At 41.4% G+C, this 22,336-nt stretch overlaps 1 protein-coding gene across 10 annotated transcripts in view; it reads right to left on the bottom strand.

Moving 5' to 3' along the window:
- rgl2 (ral guanine nucleotide dissociation stimulator-like 2) overlaps window positions 1–22,300 on the bottom strand; it is a 25,136-nt gene extending 2,836 nt beyond the window's left edge. For 2 of the 10 annotated variants that reach the window (XR_005234160.1, XM_017433325.3), the window contains exons 1-18: window positions 22,080–22,300; window positions 21,450–21,555; window positions 19,986–20,152; window positions 11,674–11,721; window positions 10,914–10,997; window positions 10,667–10,833; window positions 9,389–9,445; window positions 8,633–8,829; window positions 7,638–7,747; window positions 7,058–7,273; window positions 6,145–6,248; window positions 5,894–5,978; window positions 3,284–3,343; window positions 2,106–2,192; window positions 1,982–2,014; window positions 817–938; window positions 632–718; window positions 129–222 (exon numbers count right to left, since the gene is read on the bottom strand). Coding sequence is in view for 9 of the 10 variants with exons in the window: in XM_017433325.3 (XP_017288814.1) it covers window positions 129–222; window positions 632–718; window positions 817–938; window positions 1,982–2,014; window positions 2,106–2,192; window positions 3,284–3,343; window positions 5,894–5,978; window positions 6,145–6,248; window positions 7,058–7,273; window positions 7,638–7,747; window positions 8,633–8,829; window positions 9,389–9,445; window positions 10,667–10,833; window positions 10,914–10,997; window positions 11,674–11,721; window positions 19,986–20,144 (1,710 nt within the window). In the remaining variant the exon portion in view is untranslated. Of the gene's footprint in view, window positions 1–128; window positions 223–631; window positions 719–816; window positions 939–1,981; window positions 2,015–2,105; window positions 2,193–3,283; window positions 3,344–5,893; window positions 5,979–6,144; window positions 6,249–7,057; window positions 7,274–7,637; window positions 7,748–8,632; window positions 8,830–9,388; window positions 9,446–10,666; window positions 10,834–10,913; window positions 10,998–11,673; window positions 11,722–14,528; window positions 14,686–14,739; window positions 14,975–19,985; window positions 20,153–21,449; window positions 21,955–22,079 lie in introns of those variants that run through there. The other 8 variants (XM_037980106.1, XM_037980107.1, XM_017433322.3 and 5 more) reach the window with 8 other exon arrangements.
- Between the last annotated feature and the right edge of the window lie 36 nt (window positions 22,301–22,336).

The raw sequence follows: 22,336 nt of genomic DNA, 5'->3' as shown, positions 1-22,336 counted from the left end.
TCCAAAAGTTATAAAACTCAAAAGTCCCAGAATGAGCCGAACGTTTTGATGTATGAACAGCTGAAACAGCACAAAGTGTGCAGCAGTAGAAAGAGCAGGAAAACATAAACCAAGCTTCGGTGAATTACCTTTGTGAGTTTGGAGAAAAAGTTGTTGACTGGTGAATGAAAGTAAAAGAGACTGTCGTTGTCAGCAGCCAGGCTGCTCCGGGAGGCACTCAGACTGGAAACAAACCAAACAAATAACCACATTCATTCAAATAAAATCATATTTTATTTTTAATAGCTTGTTTTGTGCAATCAAAAGTCCAGACTTTAAAAATAATGTATATCTAGTAATATAAAATAATAAAAATTGTAACAGAATCCTGCAAAACTTTAATCTCATTAACCAATTTATTAGTTTTGATCATTTCAGTAACTAAGGACTGAAGTTTAGCAGGTAGTTTTGTGTTTTATTCTGAAAGTCTGTTTGATGCCAAACGTCCTCAGATTACATGTCAGAGTTCCAACAGACTGAAATATTAATTATTCATGTTCATGGTTTGGATAAAAGCAAACACCCAGTGCGATGGCAGGCTCCGTAGGTGTTGTGTTTCAGTTTTTGTGCGAGTGCGCTCGGCGTGTCTTACTTTGGGCACTGGGTGATGATGACTGTCGGGGTAAGGCCTCGAGGACTCGGCTCACCTGGAGCTTCGATTTCATTGGACAGTCTGTAGCTGCAATCAGACATCAGTCAGAAACTAAAAACTGGAAATCTAAACTATATCAGACATGCAGGAGTTGTTCTCATTAAAGGCTGGACTGCAGGACGTACCTCTGCTCCTCTGTGAGTGTGGGCACGCTGTGATACCACTGTAAGAAGGCCTCATCAGCTGTGAAAACACAGTTTTTGCACGAAGACTGCAGGAGCCGGATTTGAGCTAAAACCTCAAATTCCTGTTAACAAAGAGCTGCATCACCACAGTGTTTCACAATTAAAAAAACATCAGTGTCAGCTGATCTGGAGTGGCGCTTTCCTTTGTGAGCAGCAGGTTTGATTTAATAACTCCCCCCCTCAGATATTCTGTTTTTGCTGCCCAGTGTTGCAAACTCGTCTCTTATTGACTTATTGCGTGAATGCTGAGTCGGCATTCTTCTGCATATTCTGTGGTATTTTAAGCGTTCACACATCAAAACGTTCAACTCGTTCCGGAGATGGCTGATATGACTTTTATCTACAAGTCTACTTTTTAAAATATTTACAAAAAACTCCTATTAAAATTACTTCAAATCCTTCAAAACCATTTTTTACAATCTACTCCAGTATATTTCTATCCCTGTTAATGCTGCTAATGGTAATTCAGCTTCTCAAATTCTCCTAATTTCAGTAAAAATCTACGTTCTGCTCAATTTAACTAGCTTTTTGCTACTTTTATGTTTTAGCTATCCATTTGCTACTTTTAGCTTTTAGATAGGATTTTGCTGTTTTAGTTTGCAGTTTTTTACTTTTAGGTTTGGACAACATTTATTGTTATTTTTACTTACTACTTTTGATTTGTTGGTAGCGTTTTGCTGCCTTAAGATTTAAGGTTCCTCGGGGGCCGCTCTCCTGCATGTTTCAGACGTGTTCCTGCTTTCAAACACCTTATTTAAATGAAAACTTGTGGACCTGAATCTGGAGAACTTGATGATTTGTTGAGGAAGTGATTAAACCATCTGAATCAGGTGTGTTGGAGCAGAAAAACCTAACCCTTCCAGGACAGCGGAGCCCTGAGGCCTGGAGTTTGACACCTCTGACGTAGTTTTGCTTCAGCTCATTTTCAGCTTCTTCATAAAATTTCAGCAAAGTCATTCATTTTATCATCAACTCTGCATTTTTGCAGGAAATGCAGTTTCTTCAGCTCATTTTGTGAAAACCACTCCATGAAAGTGTCTCTTATCTGAAACAGATAATGCATTTGGCTTCTTTTTCTTTATCTGATGTGTGTTGCAACACTCACCCTTCTCCTTTTGTCAAAGTTGATGTAGCCGTTCTGTAAAGACAGAGGCAGGAAGTGTTAAGTCAGCCTGACTGTTGTTAAACAGATCCTGAGGGGCGATGTGACAGAAGTGAGATGGACTTACATCCAGCCTGTCTTTGACTGCCGTATCCAGCATGGTGAGGTCTGTGAGGAAGATTCCCAGGTAGGGCACGGTGCCCTGAGCAGTGGACTGTGTTTTAAAACAGACGGTTTTCGTCAGTTCCCCCGAGGCTTGCATTCACAACCCAAAGAGCCCACCTAGAGATGAATTTCAGAGCAGACGCCTGCAGCTATTTCTCTCCCGGTGGCTCAGGATTCAGCAGATCACACACACACAGGCCTCCCTAAAACTGCTGAAACATCCTCCTGCTCAGCAGAGGCATCACTATCAATATCTAAAGAAAGGTTTTTTATAGTAAAATCCTATTTAAAAGCTGTTTGAATGTTATTTATCATAAAGCTTCCAGCGAAACCAGATTCTACTTGAAGTTCACGGCTTCCTGAGGGCCTGGATTACACCGAGGTAACAATCCCATCATATCCATATTTCAATAAGCCTTAAAATATACCTGAAAGTTTAATATCACCTGCTGCTGAAAGGTGAAGCGGAGAGAATGTTGGTTCATGAGCAAAATATCTCATGAACCAGAGGACAGGTTTTAACTCAACTTTCAGACAGTAACCGCAGCTATTTGACCTTAAAACAATACAAAAATAGCTACTTAGTCTAATCTGCATACACTGAGCTCCAGCTGATGAGGTAGTAGCTGAGAGTCACACATCAGTGACATCATGAATAACGAGGATTTTAGTTTAAAACTCTGACATGAAGGGCGGTGGGCGATGCTAGGCCTTTAACTTCTGCACAGCTGAATATCTGCTCTCTTTTCACGAAGCTGAAGACCCGTTTTTGCAGACTGTTGCATCATTTTAAACACTTTCATGAAGGCCTGTGGGGGTGAACAGCCCTTCAGGCTAAAATGTTTGGTATTCAACCCAAACGTGGGCTGTAAAGTTAGTGAAAATACTTCTCTTTTATCAGTCTGTACATCAAAGATTATTCCTCTGAAAAAAATCATGAGGTCATTTCAAGAAACTTCTGTGCTTCAGGAGCTGAAATGCCTCCAAGGATCTGACACTCCGGTGAGAAGAATTCACACATTTTGAGGTCAGGCTGTGTGTTTTTACAGAACAGTTTCATCCTCCTCCAGCTGAACGCTGATCTGTCCGACAGCAGTTCGCTCAGAAAGCTCAGCCTTCAGAGCGCTTCGCTCCACTTACCCTGTTGGAATGTTTGTTGTTGAGTCTGTTGTCAAGGTTGGCAAACTTTGAAGTGCCCTCCTGCAAAACAAAAACAAGACAAAAGAGATTTTCTAATGAGTCAGACAACTCAAATTGAACATATACTCATTTTATTCATGCAGTTTCCTTTCAGCCACTCTGGGGCAGAAAAAAAAAGTTTTAAATCCCAACCTGACAGATTATTACATTTGTGTTTTAAATTATTTACACAAACAATCCTTCCAGTAATATCTGGGCCAAAAAGAAAGGTTTTGCAGGAAAGAATAAGTATATTTTAAAGTTTGTAGTTTCCTGAGGATGACTCATGCTGCGCTTTTCATTTTAGCATCCAACAGAAAACCTTCTTGGTTTAGAAAAGTCTTTGGTAAAAAGGCAAACCAACACGGCAAAGACCAGAAACTTTTTATTTTTACAAACAGGACAGTATATTATGTTACCTTTCTGTCAAGAGATAAAACATTAAAGTAGTGCAGGAGAACCAATGAAAACATATAATAAAGCGCCATTAGAGAGTTAAATGATAAGTTTTGTAAATATTTCATCTTTTTTCGTTGGTTAGCACTGTTGCCTTGCAGCAGTTAGAGCCCAGCTGGGATCTTTCTGCATGCATGGGTTTGCTCTGGTTTCCTCCCACAGACCAGAAACAGGCCTGCAGATGCTAAATCGGTCCTAGGTGCAAATGTTAGCGTGCACAGTTGTCTTTTTTATGTGCTCTTGTGATGGACTGGCAACGTGTTCCGGGTGTACGCCAACTTCTGCGAAAGATGGGCGGCAGCTGCCCACGCAACCCTGAACAGGAACAAGCAGGTGGATGGATGGATGGATGGACGGACGGACGGACGGACGGACGGACGGATGGATGCTACACTTCATGAAGGCAGAAAAGAAACTCTGCTGGAAGCTAAACACCAACAGAAGGAGTTTTTCTGGTGTTGAAGCTCCGAGTGAAGATTTCAATTTTAAAATGTTTCGATAAATTCCTTCATGAGAACCAGAAGTAAAATAAGAGACAGAGCAGAAGAAGTAATGTTTGCATTTACCCATGAAGATCAGCTGCAGAAACTAATGTGTCCTAAAATAGTTGTCTGAGACTGAAGTGAAAGGCAGCGGCACTCGGACAGATTAAACCGGTTCACATCAGACCGTGAGAATCAGGTTCAGTCAGAGAGGAATTAAAACACGTGGTCCAGAGTTTTTAAGGTGTTTCACTTCTCATCCGAGGAGCTTCATCAACTCAGAACTGAAAGGTTAATCAGAAAAAGAGGTCCAGTTTAGTCCAGTTCATCTTGCTGGGATTATCATGTCTGGGAGAATCTTCACAGAGTAACCGATTCACTGTTTCTGGTCTGTGGGAGGAGCTGGAGAAAACCCCACATGCACAAGGAGAACATGCAAACTCAGGACAGGAGGCGAACCTGTGACCTGCAGCTGCAAGTTAACCTGCTGCTCCACTGTGCAGCCCAAGGTGCTCCAGGAATGACACGAGAAAGAAAACAAATCCTCAAAGTTGCGTGAAATTTGATAGTTGTTGATTTGCGGGACAAATGCAGAGTGAAAACCCCAAAGTTTAATATCTAACAGCAGACTGGTGGAACAGACATAAAACTTTAAGACAAGGTTGATTAAACCAACTTCTTCTCCTCTTCAGAACTCTGATGAAGGCCAGCATGGCTGAATCGTTAGCATGCACTTTTTTAATGCAGTCATGAATAAACTTGTCTAAGCAACATTAAAGAACCTTGTTCTGAAGTTTTATGAGTGCCCTCATTGGTCAGGGTCGGATATAAAGACATGCAGGATGTTGTTGTAGTTTGGCTTTGAATTGATGTCACTGCAGTAAATATTTTATGACTGTGATAAAGGTTTGCACAAGGGATAACTTACACTGAGTCCCTGCTTATTCTTTTTGAGCTTTTTTTATCTTTTCTAAGTGCCACTGAAACACTGGATGTGGCACAGTTGCACCAATTATCTGCTTGATTCCCACGATGTTATGCACAAACAGGAGCACTGGATGCTGGGAAATGATCTAACATCAGTTCCTGAAATGGATTTCAGCTCATGCACAAAACAGCAATTTCCTAAACTTTGTTGATACTGAGTAAAAATCTGAACATCATCTTGTTTAATCAACCAAATGCTTCAAGACTTCAAGCATCCACTGCACCCTGTGATTAACTGCACGCAGAAAAACTGAAGAGTTTTATTAGATTTGAGAAGAGGTGCAGAAAAAAGAAGCTTTGATTTGTTTTTAGCAAGGTAAATAAAAATATAAGCAGTCAAAACCTCAAACAGGATCTAAGATCAGCTCAGATCTCAGTAAAAATAGCCCTGAATCAAATCCAGAACATCACCAAAGTCCTGCAAGGATCTGAATCTGTTTCATGACTGAAGTCCAACTCGTCAGAGAGGTCAACCTCACAGCTTTCATCAATCTGCAGCCGTGTTAGTTTCAGCACCAAAGATGCAGCTCAGCCCATCATTTCACACACCCTGCTGGCTGCACGTCGTTCACACAGCCTCATAGAAGTTAGGAGAGAATATAACGTTTAGTCTGGTTTAAATGCCAACATCTTGACAGCAGCTCACCTCCTTCAGCAGCTCTCTGCTCTGGGAGTAGTTGTCCTTGTCTGAGAAAATTTCAGCCAGTTCCTCGTATCTCCTCAAGGCTTCCCTGTAAGGTGATCAAATCAGTCAGAAAAGGTTTCTTCTTCCGTCACTCAAGGTAAGCAAATGTACAAGCAGAAAAGAAGAATGTTGTACCAAACAAAGATTTTGTGTAATACTGCAAGTTAGCAGATGGGACTAAAATGTAAAAGTTGCTGCTTCTATCCACAGACCTGTCGGTGTCCTGCCACGTCCTCCGCAGCCTGTGGATGGGGTTACTCTGCAGCGCCGACACGATGGAGTACAGAGACGAGAAGTTCTTTCTGGCTCGGCACTCCTGTTGAAACAACATCATCATTTGCAAACGTTCATTTTACAACTCAGGCCTATGTGGGTTCAGTTACACTTTCATTCTGATGTTCTCTGCAGCGACAGAGGCTGTGCAACAAACCAATGATGCCGTTTTATTCCTTAACGATGTGCAGAAACTGCTAATGAGACCAAAACAATCAAAGTGTGTGTTGTGTGTTTTAAAACTGGGAGTACTCTACAATTAAAAAGGACCAAAATGTGGTTTAAGATTACAGTTTGATAAAGGTTTCCTTTTATCCCCTAAAAATGCAGGAAAAACAGCAATTTGAGCAAAGTCTGCCTTTTCTGTAAGCTCTTTAATATTTTAGAAGAAGCCAAATGCTGCAGAGTAACAGATCCATTCCCTTTCTCTTCAGCTGAAAGTCACAAATGACATTTTCTGACCCAGAACCAGCCTCATTGGTATGCACTTGGCACACAAGTGATTGTGCTGATTTTAAAATATCTCTTTTTAATCTCGCTGCCAACCCTCAAACACACTTTGATGCCTTAAGTGTTCTTTAGTAGAAAAGAACAATAAATCAAGATTTCCAGCCGGCTGCACTCTGCTCTCAGAGATTGATTGGGTTAAAATTACCGGTATGTGCACCCTGAGCTGAGAATACGATGATAGTGAGAGAATTACTGCAGGTTTAATGGAGGAAAAGGAACAGCTGAGATTCCTGAAAGCTCTAAACCTCAAACTGACAACAGATTCATGTGGAAAAAAGCAAGTAATTTTCATTCCCAGTGAGGTAAAATAATCACTTTCCGGCATGAAATCAACTCGCTGACCTCGGCCACGCTGATCCACTTCTCCAGCAGCCGAGCTCTCTGCTGGCTGCGCAGCTTTGTGGGCCAAAGGCAAGAAGCTAAAACCGCGTTGGCCAGCTTGTTGAACTGCCGTACGGTGGCCCGGACGGACCAACAAACTCCTTCCCGTCCCTTCTTGTCCCTCTGAGACCACAGCGAGCCGAGACAGTGGTACGGGACCAGGCGGACAAACAGCTCCTGGAACACAGATCTCTGAATAAAACACCCAATTTCCTGAAAACAAGCCACTAATCAAACAGTGTGAGCTGAACTGTGACATTCTCCTCTTTAATTTCCTGCCAACAGATAGACTCTCTGCTGGTGGCAGCTCTCTGTTTGGCTTTGATTGTTCATCTTCCTGTTTCGCGTCTAACACTGAAAAATTGAACCAGACTGCAAAGAAAGTACAACTAAATCCATACAGATAAGTTTTTCATTTATTTATTGCAATAAATAAAGAAAAAGACTAAAACTGAAACAGAGGGTCTGACTCCAGCATGAACTTAGATGTTAGAATAAACCAAAAGTTCAACTTATTCTGTGTCTTTTTAATGAAACTCACAGTTTCTATCTTTGTGAGCTGCTCTGCGATGAGAGCTGCAGAAAAGCCCAGGATGTTGGTGGGTTCAAACTTGGAGGGATCAGGAGAGGAGCTGGTGAAATTGGTCTGATCTGCAGAGAGACGACAAGCTCGATGAAAAAACTTTATTTAAATTAAGTAAAACAATTTGTTGCATTAAAAATGGTCCATCGTTTAGTAGTTGTAGCTTCAATATGAAAAACTCTGTAACATGACACTTTTCTTACAGCCTCAAATAACTAATTTAAACTAAATGTAAATTTGAACATACAGCAGCAAGGTAAGAACTAGAAACTTATAAATTTTACTGGTTTAGTCAGGAAAATGTCTCATTTATTTACATGAAGGGGCCGGACTGCAGACAGACACATTTAACTTTAATTATTTACTTTGAAGCCTAAAAACAGTGTGATGTTACACTGATTGACAGCCTGTTGGCGACATGGGGGGCGAGAAGGCGGGACTTTCGTATGGAGGGCAAAACGCCACGTGCACAGACTCTGGCTCCAAAAATACAACATGGCAGCTTCCAAAAAAAACCTCACAATTTGGACAAAAGGAGGATCTGAGATGCTTTATTATAGTTTATTATAAAAAGTCTATCTGGTCATCATCAGCAGAACTCCGTCACTTTACTGTAAATACTTTTAATATGAAATTAAAACACAAACAAGTAGTTAAAATAACATTCCTACATGGAGGATGAACCCTTTGCTTCAGTTGTCTGTTTAAAGCAGGCATTACTGTAACAGCTGCTCTAAATTTAATTAAAAATATTAGATTAAAACTTCACAAGAGAGTGGAGAAAATCCATCAAGACTTATATCAGGATGCAATAAATGTCTGCAGGTTGTGATGAAGTAGAAATGAAAGGATGAGAACATTTTCAGCAAAAAGGTTTAAGAGTTATAAACAACTGTAGGAAAACCTTTGGAGTGATTTTTGTGTTTTAAACTGAGAGAAGTTCAAACCCAGACCTCTGTGGGCGTCGGGGAGCAGAGATTTCTCGCTGAGCTCCTCCGCCGTCCTGAGGAGGCGAGCGCGGAGGTCCGCTGCAGACGCCGAGTCGTTAGGGAGGAGGGGAGCCAGACGCAGCAGGCGGGTCGGCTCCCTGAGACCCGTAAAGTCCTCGGGATACTCGGCCAGCCAGGTGCTGAACACGGTGCACACGGCTCTGCAGGGACAGTTAAAGGTAATTATTACCCACCAACAAAGGCAAAACAATGTGTTTGTTTGTTTGTTTGTACCAAAATAACTCATGATTTTAATGAAACTTTCAGGAAGTAATTACTGAATATACATTTACAGCTGATTAACTTTTAAAGTTAAGACGGCTGCCAAAGCAAAGCCATATTGGCAAACACAAAAATGGCTGCAATTCAGGCAATTTTACAGATATTGAGATAATATTTGGTCAGGAAGTAGCTCACAGATCACGCAAATTATTAGTTTAAACCTTTTTAATGACATGCATTTCTTCAGGGAATCCTAGTTTCATCATTTAATTGGGTGTTAAACTCCACTGTTATTATGTTCAGATGCTGTAAAATAATAAATGACTGGCATTATTCAGTAAAGTTTGAAAGAAACAACCTGATAAAAATAACATCCCTTCAAAAAGAAAACCGAAAGAGATAACAGCTGTTAGTCCTTGTGACACCCGACTTCTTACCTGCATTTAAGTCACAGCAGAAACTTCCACAGAAACGCAGGTTTAGATTTTAAAAACTCACTTGTTGAAGGATTGTCTCATCTGGCTTCTTTCATTGTCCCCAGGCGGGTTCTCTAATCTGTGGAGAGGACAAAAAAAGCTCCAGAAGCAGGAAAAAATAGCTTTAAAGCGTCATTCAGCATTGAACGTGTGAAATTCTTATGTCTTTATCTGACATGTGTAAAGGTGTTATATTTAAAGGTGAACCGATATTTTAGGAATTAAGTTCGTCACATAAAATCCTCCATGACTTGAGAGAAGAAGCTTCTGAGGAGGTTTAGTTTCGTGACTGACTGAAGAAAAACAGAATTCAGACGATATTTTAAAGCCACACAAATAAACGAAGAGTCTTTTAATATGGATGCTTTTATGGAAACAGAGTTAGAGAACAAAATGAAAAGGAAACCTGAGACCTGTTCACCTGTGAAAATTCAAATGAGCCGCAGCGTGCACGATTGAGCCGGTTCTGTCAGCGCACGTATACGCTCGTACCTGCAGCTCTGCAGCACGGCTCGATGCCAGCGACTGTCAGAGAGTTCAACACTTTCCAGCCGGAAAGATCGCACTCCCATGACATTTACAGAGACTGATTTTACACGACAAAAAGATCTGAATACATTTACTCAGAGCGTGAACTTCCTCCTGCGTGTCAAAGCTTTCACAAACATCTCCTGAACGACCTGTCACAAAATCTGAAACAGAAACTTTTTCATCCACAAACAAGCCTCCTAAAGTCTCATTTCTTACAGATGCTGACCTCATCTTTGGTGTGGGAGTAGCTGACAGTGATCCCCAACAGTTCTTCTGAGCACTAACAGATTGTGCGAGAGCTTTGTTTAAAATTTTGGAGTCAACTCTGCCTGTCTGTTAGCAAAATATCTCATAAACTGCAGAGAGATCTTAATGAAACTCCCAGGAAACAATCACTGGCTGTTTGAAGCCAAACTAATTCAAGATGGCTGCCTTAGCTAACAAACAAAACAGGTTAAAACTGTCAGTTTTAAGGATATGGAGCTAAAATTTCACGTGGTAGAAGCTGAGAGTCATTCACAACACGTACTTTGAGCGTGACATTTTACAAAAGATTCTTTTCGAGGTTTGAACAAAACGTTTTTAAGCATGAGATGATCTCTGTCTGATCTTACAGTTTAGATGATTTAGCTTTTAGGCCACCATGACTGCACAGAATTGAGTCAACAGGAAGCTGCTGACAGCCATGGCTGCCGCGCGTCGCTGCGACAGGAAGTGCTTCACAAACTGTTTACGTTGTTTCTCCCTGGTTTCACCCTCACACACAGACCTGTCGATCAGGATGTCCAGCACTCTCTCAGTGGAGGTGAAGGATCGGTAGGTGGAGAGGAAGATGGAGATGAAGGAGGAGTCTCCCATGGAAAACGAGTGGAGGAGGTGGAGCACCAGCTTCTCTTCTGTCCCCGCTTTTACGCACTGGGAGCGAGACATGGTGGACTGGAAAACAGGAAAGAGAACCTTCAACCTCCTTCGGGCTCCTGAAACAGAGCGAGCGGTCCGACAAAAAGCCAACTCACCATCGAGCTGTTGGGAGCAACATGATGCTGTTTGACCACGACGGTGTAGATCACGCCGTCCTCCTCCTCCTCCACCACGGTGGACTGAAAACAGAGACACTGTCAGCGCGGCGGCCTTTAATAGTCGGATCTCACGTTACTGTTTTCCATCGAAGCATCTAACTGCTTCAGCAGCCGTTTTAGCGTTCAGCTCATTCAGGGCGCTTCGACTTTTAGCTTCTGTAGCTTTTATAGGTTTTAAAATATTTAACCTTTTTGGTTCAACTGAAATGAAAGGAGATTTGAAGTTTTAGCTTGCTGCTTCTAGGTTTCAGCTATCTTTTAGCTGCTGTTTTGTTACCTCCATAAAGGAGGTTATGTTTTGGTTGGTTTGCCCATCTGAAAGGTAGGAATGTCAAACTGCACAGCTGGACAGCCCATGGGTCAAGGATGATCCCTACTGATTTCAAGGTCATGGGGTCAAAGGTCAAGGTTACAGGTGAACCCTAACTTTCTGAAAGTTTCACTGAAATAAGCCCGGTATATTCAGCTCAGTTTCAGCTTCTTTAACGAATTTCAGCTGCCGTTCTCGCTGCATTTTCTCAGAAGCTAATTTTTCTAATAAAACCATCAGTTTTTTTTTTTTTTCTTTCCTGGCGACAGAGCGGGATGGATTCTAAATAAATCCCTGCATGTGTTAAAAACAACAAACCAAGTGGGTTTGAACTGGTTTCCTTCATGCTCACAGACATGTCACAGACAGCAATCCAGTCCTCCTTACCAAATCCAGAGGACAGTACCAGGTAGTCTTCATCGGTGAAGGCTCGGCCTGAGGAGGAAACACATAAAAACAAGGTTAGAAAATAAGATCATCTGCAATAAATCAACTTGGAGCACAGGAACGGGTCATATTATCATAAAAAATGAACATTTTTGAACTTTGAATCTTCAGAATTAAAGAAATGATTAACTTCACAAAACAGCAAATAAAAAAACCCAGAAATATTTCAGTTTTGAGTCCCACAAAGTGGAAACTTTTCAGGAAAACTTAATGTTTCTGCAGAATTGTCCAATAATGATATTATGAATGAACAATTTATCCCATATAAGTATAAGAAAATATGTTCATTATTCATATGCTGTAATGTAAAAAACAAAACAAAACCATGTAATTTATTAAACATGTAATTAAGCATTAAAGCACCAGCAGAACTGTTTGTTGTTTGTCTATTTTCATCAGAAGTTTTGATTCAAAACGTTTCCTGAAAGACAACAGGGAGATTTTGGGGAAATGAACGGGAAAAGCAAGTTCTGTTTAAACAGGGCAGAAAGTTGGACTTTACACGACTAAAGGGGAGTTATCAGACTTTTTTTATAGTTTTTACACAATAAGTTTTTTTATTTTTGAAGATTTAATGAATGTGACACTAACTTTTGGTCAATCTAAACTTCTTAAAGGTTTTTGCAAACAAACTGCTTCACTTCTTACACAGTTTATTCATCAAAACGTAGATATTTTTGTCTTCTTTCACCGAGTTTGTCTCTCTCTGCTGTAGGAATTATGGTTTTCAATCAAACTCATTCAGAACGCAGAGCTAACACCCAAACTCTCATTGACTCCCTCAGACTTTTCTCTTTTAACTCATCGTATCGTCAACAGAAAATGCTGTCGACATGAAAAGTTGACGTGTGCGACACTTCTGCTAGGTTTCCCACAGCGACAGTTTGAGGATTACTTTCTAGTTTGTGTTTCTGACTGACTGTCTTATTAAGAGTGCTTGGTTACCATTGTGACACTAATGAGCCACCGGCAGCAGCGTCAACATTTCTCTCACAGTTTAAACCATAATCCCTCGGCAGTTTGTGATCTTAGATTATTACAAAAGGAAGCCATAAATCATCGGGTTTAAAGAAGAACCCTTCAACAGTTGATCAGAAACTTTCTCGTGCATCTCGTCACTCTTGTTGCTGCAAACCAAACCAGTCAAGTGTCTCTCGTTCAAACGCTTTTAAAAGCACTCCAAAACCAAATAATGACTCGGCCCTTTGAAAACCCCTCCAATCAGCTCCAGTCCAGCGCGACCCTCAGCCTTATCACACTGACACACGCGGCTGTTGAAGAGCAGAATCCTGCAGCCAGGCAGCAGATGAGTCACAGAGAAGAGGAGTGTGACACACGCAGCAGCTCTCCACAGACATTTGAATACTGTCAAAACAGGCAGCTGACCTGTGATTCCACACCAGCTGACGGACATCATTTATCTGACAGACCCATAAACACGGCTTTACAGAGGAACAAACATCTATTCAGTGGTTAGCTGACGGCTGAACCTGCGATTCTAACTAGTTTTGACATTTGATCCTCTCCTTCAGGATGTTTTTGGCCTCCAGAATCTTTCAGGTGATCTCAGCTGATCAACAATGAAAACCCGAACGCAACTGAAAAAATTCTTCTTTTCTTTTATCCCAGTATGAAGCAACAGGATTTTTAATTCACTAAAGCACCTAAATGCATTTAAAGTACAGTACTGGTGCACTTGGATCAGCAACAACAGTAACAATTTGATGATACGAGGCAAAATCTTCTACTTTTTCACATGAAGTAGTTTTATTTTGATGCTCCTCTAAGTTGAAAATGTAATTCAAACATTAAGTGAAGCTTTTAGAGACATTTTCAGAACAAAAGACCTGAGAAGTGAGTTGAAAATGACAGTTGATTCTAATCTTCCGCTGTGCGTGTTTTTAGCAAAGGGTGGGGCTGCTCTTTTCTTTGCATTTAGATCCAGACATGTAACTGCAGCATAACACCATTCTGAATGCTTTTCCATCCTTAGAAACACACGAGCAACATGCTTCCCAGGTGTAATCTCCAGACCACACTGAACAGATCTGATTATGAGTCGGCATGCATGAGTCAACTGTTTTTATCTCCATAACATGAAGGCAACACCTTGGAGACACAAACACACAACATCCTCTGAGCAGTTTTGGCTCAAATTAAAAAACACCAGTTCTCTCAATCCCATTTTCATTTATTGTTGCAATTTAACTCCTAAAAGACTGCAAGTTGAAAACTGCAGAACGAGCTGAGACACATGCAGAAAGCAGCCGAAGTCCCGTCTGATCTGCCCCTCTTCAGGTTATGGTGCAATATCTGTGTGAGCGTTGAGCCAGCCACCTGTAAAACAATGGCGTGCATGCATGCACGCCATTGTTTTACAGGTTTTTTAAATTTTATATACATTTTCTGCAATCTAACTACCTCTGCAGACTTTGTGCTGTTTTTGCTGTTCAGATATCAAAACGTTCAGCTCATTCAGGAGATGGATGATATGACTTTTGAGTTTTATAACTGTTATACTTTTCAAAATATTTCATGTTTTCCACATAGAAATATGTTAGGATCTCTTCAGTTTCCTTTCTCTTTGAAATCTGCTTCAGCGTACTTACTTTATTTTTTAATCTTCTAGTTTTTAGCTACAGTTCTGCTACCTTGAGCCTGAGCTAGCCTTTTGCTCTTTTTAGCTAATGTTCTGCTTCTTGTAGCAAAGTTCACGCTGTATTTTTACTGAAAATGTAATTTCTCTAGATCATAAATAAGATCCTTCTATCTTCTGTTAGTTTCTCTTACGTTACCTTCAGCTGACTTGTTCGAAGGTCAGGGATCCAAGCAGACCCTCCTCACAATCAAACAAGATCCAAAAAATACTAAAACATGAGTCCCAAACCTGTTACTCAACCTGGACTGTCTCTGCCTGTTCCTACGCAAATCTGCCAGCGTTTCTGTCGTTCCCACGAAATCTGTTTATCCCCAGAAAAGAAAGGCGAACACTGTCACACCGGTTACCTGTTCCAAGGCAAGTACAGGCAGGCAGCGATCCCTGAGCTTCCTGGAAATCTTCAGGACGAAACCACAAACATTCTTCCCCTTTTTTCCTTCCCTTCTCATCTGGGGTTCAGTCTTTTCCAGACGTTCCTTAAATCCTTCACCGGCTGACCCAGATTTGTGCCTTCACGTCTGAATCCCCCTCGATGAGTCGAGGCTTTGTTTCACACACCTGAAGGAGGACCCAAGTCTGGCCCCCGCATGGCTGCATCATGTGGACACACCCATTACACACACACACACTTACACACACTCAAACACACACTCTGAGCAGAGATAACAGTATGTTGGTGTTGATAATTCTTGTTTAGAGTGAATCCCCTTTCATTCCCACATGTAAAACTCTGTGTAAACGGCAGAATGTTCACACAACCATACACCATTCATCACGACACACACACACACACACTTTTAACAGACAAAGGCCCGAAGCTATTTCCAGAACAATACCCCCTCTCTTTCAGTCTCCCCTCCGCTGTCCTGCCCTCTTTCCCGTACGGATGACCTTCCCATGCAGATAAACCAGTTCCACTGTGTATCCGCTTTAATGCAACACAACACTTAAACACACCAGCTCCCTTCAGGCTTCATGCTTTGGTTTAATTTGAAAACCCGAACCGCTGCTTGAGCAGTAAGTGGAGTAAAAGTCCTGCAACGAGAGGCAATAAATGTTCAGATAAACCAGGAAGCGAGATGTTTGTTTAGGCGTTTAATGACGCTGCAGGGCGAAGTCAGCCACTTCTGCAGCTGTGTGTGAACTTGTGACAGAGCCTGTTAGCATGGAAACTAACAAGCACTTAGACACATTTATACGTCCTGGGAACAAAAAGAAAATATATGTATTTTTAGCAGAATTTGTTCTACTTTTAGCTCTGGTTTTAGCCTTAAACAACCCCGGAAATAAGCTCCAGGTTCAGGCAAAAACTCTATTTTTTTTTCTAATAACAGAGAGAAATGACCTAAAAGTATCAAATCAAGTCTAAACTGTTTGCTTTTGAGTTTGGAGTGATTTTATTAGTGACTTAGAGTGTAGCTGCTGTGAAATAATCAGAGTTTAACTATTTCTTCCTTTAATTCTTTAAGTTGCCAGTGGGAGCTCAATCTTCTGTCTCCTCCGGCACAAATGAGGCTAAATAAAACCGTGTTGGTCCGAATGTTGCACGAATGACTGAGACTGAATGTTGGGTTGGACAGCTGAGCAACTGGAAGGTTTAAAGATGCTAACTCCCAGCAGAACAGTTCTGTGCAGAAAGAATCGACCTTTAGTTCCCAAAGTTAGGGTAAAAACCGGCTGTGGGTCAAGAAACACCAACTGGGAGGTGTTTAAATAAGCTACAGATTTAACTTATATTTTAAAATGATTGCTTATGGCCTATTTATGCCATAACTGTTACCATACATTAAAGTGAAACTCATTTTAATAATAAATTTTAAATCCAAGTTGATGTTGGAAATGTTTTAGTTCGATTTGTTCTGCTCTAATATTCTCTGACATAATGTCATATATCTGTCCCAACAATGACAAGAATATATTTTTAATTTTTGTCATATTAAATATATATATTTCCTGAAAATACCAGAAAGTTTTTACTCTTCTTGCACTCAGGGGTTGTGTATTATCTAATAAAACTAATTCTCATATTTCAAATTTGAACAAAGGACATAGAAATACGAGCGGTGTCTGATTGCTGCAGGAGAGCAGACTCACTCGCTGGTTTGTACAGAAAATATTATAAATGCACACTGGTTTCACGCAGCAGTTGAAATGAGGTCCTTCCTCCTAACAAGTCGAACTAAGTTTACATAAAACTGAGCGTAAGCACAACAGCTAACTGTATGTAGTCCAACTTTGTTACATCCTCCCAGATGCAAAGTTTTGTTTGGTTAACTCCAAACAAACATTAAATCTTTACCTCTGCAGCTCGAAAGCTGAAGCCCTGATACGTTCTGCAACAAGGATGTTTAGCATTTCTGTTCAAATTCTCTATAAATGTAGCTCATGCAAGCTAAAAATCTATTTTAAAAACAAAAGCTCAGCTTCTCTGAGAAATGAGTAACGTGCAGAAACTAAATGAGCATATTTATCTCTGATTCATAAACCAGTTTAAGACTGAAAATACCAAAACAAAACATTAAAATATGATTTAGATGAGTGTTATAGAAGCACATGCAGTCTGATGACAAATAAGAGAGGGAAACATGCAGATTTTAAAACTGTATAAAGTTATTTTAGCATGCATGATTACGTGAGGGGAAGGTGATGTAATGCAAACATCCTTTGCTTTCTTTCCTTTTTCTCAACATTGCAGGAGATCTGTGTGGACTTTGGGGTTTGTTGGATAGAAGAACTGTAATTACAGGCCTCCGTGGTGAAAAACACAAATAGATTTCAAGTTTTTCGAAGTGCAGATTTTATTTCTGAATTTCCTGACATATTTATGTTTCATCAAATCCAGAGTGGATTTCTCTCGTTTTGTAAATAAAAAGCATTCAGACCTGTTTGTGTTATTTGTAAGAACTGATTTATACGAGCTGAGAGCTTTGTATTTTCTTAAACCTGCCCCACCCCGCCTCCCCCAGTTACATACAGGAAGTACATAATAAGTGGAGACAAACACAGGAAGCATGACATGCTGTTGCGTTGTGAAGCTATTTTTCTTCCCCTCTCCTTCCATCACAGGCTGCAGGCTGAGTTAACATCAGGAAAACCTTCACCTCATCCTATCCAAACTCAAACTAAAGAAAAACAACCCGTTTCATCATTTTTCCCATATATACAAACTTCCGCTTGTGCCAAAAAAGTCTGACTTTGATAAAATCCAGATTTTCAGTCCTGCAAACAGAGGGTCATAAATATATCTTCTGAAGCTTTATTTAAACAGATCCATTGTTGTTTGGAGTGAAACGCAAACCCAACCCCTTCCTTCCTATCTTTCTCTCTGCTCCTCTTCTCACACTTTCATCTGCGTATTCCCCTGGTGACCATTATCTACTCATTTTCAAGGAAAACTGTAACTTTCAAGGCAAAAGGGCCAAAAACACACAGAGGCATCATCAGTCTGTGATGTCCTGCATGTTGGTTCGAAGGGGAAATGTGCAGCATCAACATTAACACTTCTAATATAACCAGATTAGAACAAGTATTTGAGCTGATTAAGACTTCGTTTGATAGGAGTCACAGTAAAAAGGAACATCTGTCTCTAATCCTTGACACCTGTCCTTCAAGGTAAAGGACAGGTGTCAATTACAGCTAAACAGATTAGAAAAATAAATATCCTATTTGTTTACATGGATTGAAAAGTTATACTGCAGCCAACCTTTAGGGGGCGCACATTTTGTTTCAACTTCCATTTTAAGTTCCTGTGTCCAGTTTATCTTATATACAACCAATGATGTGCAGGAAGGATAATGTTATTTCCTTTAAGAAGGAGGGCAACATTCAGTGACATCAGAGACGTTTCTCAGGTCTGAAGAAAGAAGAAGATCATCTTTCAGACCCTCAACGACAAGCAAAAACTACTGCTTAAATAGTTCCATGATGTTAAATTCAGCCTTCCATCTTTTGTTCCCACTTTGTCCTGTTCTGGATCACGGGGGGCTAATAAGGTACACCTGAGCCCTGGACAGGCCACCAGGCGATCACAGGACAACACAGACAAAGAGACAAAAAGACAGAAACTAACATTCACCAAAACTAGTTTCCTGTTAACTTAACATGCATGTGGAGGAAAACTGGAAAACTCAAGCTGTGCGCACTAAATCAAACTTTTTCTTCATAAAGACCTGATCCAACCTGCACACATACACCTGCCTTTCTGATAAATCCATAAACTTTCTTTTTGCTACACGTTTTAAAGTAATCTAGTTTAATATAATCTTATATCATGACAACAAAAATATTGTTGTTAGAAAGAATAACTGCGATAACATACCAAAGATATCCTGTATTTCTTAGTTGCCCAATTGTTTTTTTCTGTTTCTCGACCTAAAATCTGTATTTTTTGTTCCTGTGGAAGTAGAAACCATAATTTGTCAGCAGACTCAGGAATGTAAAGAACATTATCTGCAGCTCTTATCTGTAGCTCAGTGGAGCGAAAGCAGAAAACCCATTTTTCATCTTAAAGTTTCATTGTTCGGTGGAGTTTATCAGTCCTGGTTTCCCTCACTAACGAGTTCCAAGGCGGAATCTGATTCCAGTTGACTGAGTGTCCTTGGAGACGCTCTCTGATACCGGATCGTGTTTATAGTGAGAACAGGTGCGCACCACGTCAACCGGCCAAACCACTGAATGTATTATTTACTGACATGAGCTCAGAGGAGGTCTGCTCATTCTGAACGAGGCTCAAGCTTCTTTTTCCGAACTGTGAGGAGTTTTTTTAGAGCTCAGTGTGACGTGAAGCGACAGAGTGTGTGCGGCTGGGAAATAAAAGAGTCGGTCATTAGAATATCGCGACTTAGAAAAAAAAAACGTTTTGTCAGCTCATTGGCTGCTAATGAAAGCTTGAGACGTACAAGCCTGAAAATAGCTTTGAACAGTGTGTAAAGCTTGCAGAGCAACCATCTGTTCGGCCTCGACAAACCTCACTAACAAGCCACTAAACATTAACAGAAGAGAACGACTGAGAGAAATCCAGCTGCACTTGAACCGCCTAACCTCCATGATTTCCATCACACCACAAACCCTGAACTGCAGGAGCACTGACAAGGTTATTTAACTCAAAGAAATGATCACATCAGCTAAAAGCTCGCAGCTAACTGATGCCAGCATGCACACAGACAGCTGATTGTTTTTAAACATTTGTTAATTAGAATTAAACATGGAGGACAGCTGAGTTAACAGTTTTAGTTCGGATGTGCTGAAAAAGTTTTTGTGCGAAGCCACAGTGAGAAAAGCAGCAAACTCACACATACCCCCCCCCTTTTTTGTAATTTTAATCTCACTGCCTTTATTCCCTCTGGGTTTTCTGGAAACCAGTCTGCCACATCTGCTGTTTATTCAACAAACTGGCGGCTGAAGGCGGCTCAGATGGTTTCATGTGACACTGAGCTCACAGTGCTGCTGGCTGTGAAGAGCAGGGCAGCTCGGCCCAGCGGTTCCAGAGAACCGGTGACGTGGGAAGCTGTCGGAATACAAACGCTGCGAACATATCGACAGGATTCACCTCTCACAGCTGCATAACACGCTGAACGTGAGAAAAAACACTCACCTGGGAGGTTTCCAGCTTATCGCCGGCGCCCCTCCTCCCCGGCTGACTGCTCGGGGCTCCTCTGTCAGGTGATAAGGGCCTGTAGCCGATGAGGGGAACATCGCTCGACTCCACCCCCGGCAGGTCGCATCCACCTGTTCGCAGGTTACGGTGGAGCATGGTGCCAGCTGCAAACAGGAAGGAGAGAAAAGTCAGAAACCAACTCTTAGACAAGTGAAAGGCAAATATCTCAGCTGATTGTTGGAACAGCAGTTAATAAAAACTCTTAAATCACACTAAGATGTGATCTTAACTCTCACAGAAGTCTGCTTCCTCCGTCGGGGTCAAAACAAGCTAAATCTGAGCCTCTCTCTCTTAACATATTTGATGCCCTCAACATGTGAACGTTTGCATATAAAGATGATTATCTTTATGTTTCTGGGGATGAACTTAGTCTGAAAACAGTCTGTATGGAACCAAATACCTGTCGGCCATTTTATTATGCCTCTAACAACAACAAAAACATTCATGTTTAATTATTTTTGTCTGTTACTTTCATGAGAAATGAAAGCATCATTTTCATCTTTTCAATTTAAAATATCAAAGTTAAAAGTTAGAGTCCCGGTATTCAATAACTGACCTGAATCTTAGCTTCTGATGAATAAATTCATTTGTAAACCAGTTTGTTGGCGTCGTTTGGAGCTGAATATCAGGAACAATCATCGTTTTACCTGCTGTGTCGAACCAAAGACCCTGTATGAGCTGTTAGGACTCTCAGCTACTACCATGCAGAATTTTAGCTCAATACGTGTAAAAATGGCCGAGTTATAGCTATGTATGTGTTTGCTAAGGTTGATTAGCTGTGGTGGCCATCTTGAATTGGGTTGACTCCAAAGCTTATTCGGTTAATGATCACAATCAATCCGGTGGTCTTTGAGATATTTTGCTAACAGACAGACAGGGTTGGGTCTGATTTCATGGGCGATACTGAAAGAAAGTTCGCTGCTGGCAGGAAGCCTCGGCTGATTTGTTTAACACGTTCGCTGCGCTGGAAGCCAGGGCTGGATTTGCATCGCGACCTTTCCTTCCGTTTCCCGTTTCCAGTTTTGGTATTTGGCAGAAAACCTGGCATGAAGCAAAGACTGTTTGAAGAGGAGAGGTGAGGCCAGGTTATAGAAGCACGAGCTGTTATCTGAGTACCACCTAAATGTGAGATTCAAACCATCCAGCCTTTTAATTACCGCTGCGCACCTGTGCAGCGACAGTAAAACATGCACCTTCCTGTTTCTGACTTTGTTCTTAGTTTTTATTTTTGGACTGGTACGGTTTGTTTGCCTTTTGAGTTATGTTTAGATCCTTGTTTTCAGTTTATGTTTCTGTAGAAGTTAAGTCTTTCCAGTTTATTAGACATTCTCAGTCATTCTGTTTTCCTAGCCTGGCTGTTTTTGTTTTGTTTTCCATCCTGCTGCTCGTAGTTTCCCTCACCTTCTCAGTACTTACACTCCTGGGTTGGCTCAGCTCGGACCGTCAGACTGGACCTTTGGGTTCCTCATATAACAGAACAGTTCTTGGACTCATGCATGCAGAAAAGCTGGAACGTGAGTGTTGTAAGAGAAAATCCACAAATTAATTCACAATCTAAATATTTTCCAGGTGATGAAGACCTTTCAGCAGAGCCCTGAACCCGGACTAAATGAGGAATAATAAAAACTTTCTTTAACTCAACTCATGCTGTATTTGTGCAACACTCTCTCTTACATAATCCTGGCTTTTCTGTGAGTTTGTAATTCTGCTCACAAAGAGAAGTTTGCCTCAGAGGGAGAGGAGGGAGAGGAGGGAGGGAGGAAGCTCGTCTCTGACCAGCAGCCAGGCAGAGGACTGAAAGGCTGCTATTCAGAGGCTCCGACCGCAGAAACACCGAGCTGGAACCAGGTTCACTCCACCCTCACTCCTCATTTCCTGCTCAGATGCTGCAGAAATGTTCTCGCTGCTGGGGGAGAACAAACACAACGAGGATTGTAAAAGTTTCTGCAGGGAACCTGACTGAAGACTGCCACGAGCACGAAGAAAACCGGGGATAACGGAAAAAGCAGAGGAAGCCGTAAATCAACTCACTGTCGGATGAGAGGCATTCGCAGGGCGCGAGCTCTCCACCTGAGATCAGCTGATCAAAGGAAGGTTGTTGGTGCGATGGCTCAGCGGGGGGAGGTCGCACCCATCTGCAGGGAGTCTCCGTCCTCTCCTCCCCCCTCCACGGAGCGTGTCCTCTCCTCTCCTCTCCTCTATCAGCGGCGCCACACTCCGCTGCTCTGCGCAGCTTTCCGCAGCTGATAGCGCACTCCTCCCCCCTTCCTCCCCCCTCCCCCCCCTCC

The sequence above is a fragment of the Kryptolebias marmoratus genome, linkage group LG16 (genome assembly GCF_001649575.2).
Source record: "Kryptolebias marmoratus isolate JLee-2015 linkage group LG16, ASM164957v2, whole genome shotgun sequence".
Classification (NCBI taxonomy): domain Eukaryota; kingdom Metazoa; phylum Chordata; class Actinopteri; order Cyprinodontiformes; family Rivulidae; genus Kryptolebias; species Kryptolebias marmoratus.
This window is presented reverse-complemented; position numbering and strand designations above follow the sequence as displayed.